At 36.4% G+C, this 2,500-nt stretch overlaps 1 protein-coding gene across 7 annotated transcripts in view; it reads left to right on the top strand.

The window, feature by feature from the left end:
- bma (SCY1-like protein bma) overlaps positions 1 to 2,500 on the top strand; it is a 461,317-nt gene that overhangs the window by 366,148 nt on the left and 92,669 nt on the right. For all 7 annotated transcript variants that reach the window (XM_086548925.1, XM_086548926.1, XM_086548927.1 and 4 more), the window contains one exon: positions 1,434 to 1,548. In XM_086548925.1, coding sequence (XP_086405051.1) covers positions 1,434 to 1,548 — 115 coding nt within the window. The remainder of the gene's footprint in view (positions 1 to 1,433; positions 1,549 to 2,500) is intronic.

The raw sequence follows: 2,500 nt of genomic DNA, 5'->3' as shown, positions 1-2,500 counted from the left end.
GTTAAGATTTATGTTGATAATGGTGAGGATTATGATTAAGATATTGATGGTTATAATGATGAAGACAATAATAATAGAAATAAGGAAACCAGAACAACAATGAAATAATATTAATTATAATGATAACAATGATAGCAATAATAATGATGATGATAATGATAATAAGAATACTGATAATATTGATAATAAAGAATATTGCAATAACAATAATAATGACAATGATAATAGCATCAGTAACAACAACAATGATGATTTTGAAAATAATAACAGTAATACTAATGATAATAATGATAATGATAAAGATGATAAAACTATCGTTATCTTAAAAAGATGATAATAGTAATGATAATAATTATTATAACAATAGTAATAATTATAACAATTATTATGATAATAGGAATAATGATAACAAAAATGATAACAATGTTAATGATAAGAGCGATAATGATAACGACGTAAAATAAAGATGACGATAATGATAATAACGACGAAAATAAAGATGACGATAATGATAATGATGATAACACTTAGTTTAGAAACGACCCAACCCTGAGACTTGTTACGAGTGAGAGATTTGGAGAAGGCCACTGACGGCTCATGAACAAGCTATCAGAACAAGGCTGATTGAAAACTCAATTGTCAATGAGAACATCTCCGTCTGCGGGTGAGAGAGGGAGGGGGCGGGAGACGGAGAGAGGGGGGGAGGAAGAGAGAGAGGAAGAGAGAGAGAGGGGGAGGGGGAGAGAGAGAGAGAAAGAGAGGGGGGAGGGGAAGAGAGAGAGGAAGAGAGGGGGGAGGGGAAGAGAGAGAGGGAGAGAGAGAAAGAGAGGGGGAGAGAGAGGAAGAGAAAGGGGGGGGGGAGAAAGAGAGAGGGGCAGGCAGAGAGAGAGATAACAATAGCTCATTTGGTGTTTGACTGAGAAAAAGTAATTGCTCAGACACAATATAAGAAGTGTCGACATGACAAAACTGACAGAAAAGATCCTGTAATTTTATCATTTATGTATACACACACACATACACACACACACACACACACACACATACATATATATATATATATATATATATATATATATATATATATATATATATATATATATATATATATATATATATATATTTATTGTATATATATATATATATATATATATATATATATATATATATATATATATATATATGTATATATATATATACATTGTATATGTATATGCATATATACATATACCGGTAGATAGACAGACGATTATATATATATATATATATATATATATATATATATATATATATGTGTGTGTGTGTGTCTGCATATATACAGACAAATAAAAAGAAATAGACGAATATATATGTATCCATCTGTATTTGTATGCATGCCCGTAATTCTTCTCCTCCTGAACCCAACATTAAGCTTCTCATTCTTTCCCCTCCAGTGACCCAGCTGTCCACGCCCTGCAGTTCCTCGACGTGATCAACATGAAGGACCCGACACAGAAAAGCCACTTCTACCGCACTACCCTGATGGAGGTCATGCCCCAGATCCCTAAGGTCAGTTCGAGTTATCTCTTAGGTCAATCCAGGTCATGCTTGGTTTATGATGTAGGTGTATGAGCGGTTTTTTTTTCTTATTGTTTTTCGCAGTGGTTTAGTTGGCAGATATTCCAAAGCTAAATTTCCTGAACCAAAATTCTTAGGTCATGATTCTCTCAACCAAGATATACAAACCAAGATTCCTTGACCAAAATCCCCAAACCAAGATTCTCTCAACCAAGTTCCCAAAACAAAATCTCTCAAACCAAAAACCTCTCAACCAAGATTCCCTCAACCAAGATTTTCTCAACCAAGATTCCCTCAACCAAGTTTCGCTTAACCAAGACTCTCTCAACCAAGATTCCTTCAACCAAGATTCTCTCAACTAAATCCCAAAAAGGATATTTCTAAATCAAGCTACCCTCAACCAAGATTCTCTCAACCAAAATTCCCTCTATCAAGAATCCTAAACAAAAATCCACAAACAAAAATTCCCAAACCAAGATTCCTAAACCAAAATTCTCTCAACCAAGAATCCCAAAACAAGATTCCCTCAACCAAGGCATCCCAAATAAGTAAACACAATCCAGCAAAATATAAGGAAGAAAAAGCAGCCGAGAACTCCAGACGCCGAACAAGAAATATATGGAATAAGTTTGAGAAAAAAAAAGAAAATTAAACTCCGTCGAACTCACATTAATGAGGGGGATGGAGGGGGGGGGAGTGAGGGGGAATGAAGAAGGGAGGGAGTGAGGGAAGGAGGGAGAGAGTGAAGGGGGAGGGGGGAGGGGGAGGAGGGAGTAAGGGGGAGGTGAAGGGAGGGGGAGGGAGGGGAGTGGGGGTAGGGATGGGGAGGGAATCCAGGAACGAAGAGAGAGCCAATAATCAGATATTCTGTTTTCATGTGAAAGAGAGTTTTTTAAGGTTGCTTGGAGGAAAGATTGGATGCTGCGGCTTATCTGCAGTTGAA

Source organism: Penaeus japonicus, unplaced genomic scaffold, assembly GCF_977035675.1.
Source record: "Penaeus japonicus unplaced genomic scaffold, GWHDUDI00000001_assembly GWHDUDI00000021, whole genome shotgun sequence".
Classification (NCBI taxonomy): Eukaryota; Metazoa; Arthropoda; class Malacostraca; order Decapoda; family Penaeidae; genus Penaeus; species Penaeus japonicus.
Note: the sequence above shows the minus strand (reverse complement) of the source record. Positions and strands in the feature narration are given on the sequence as shown.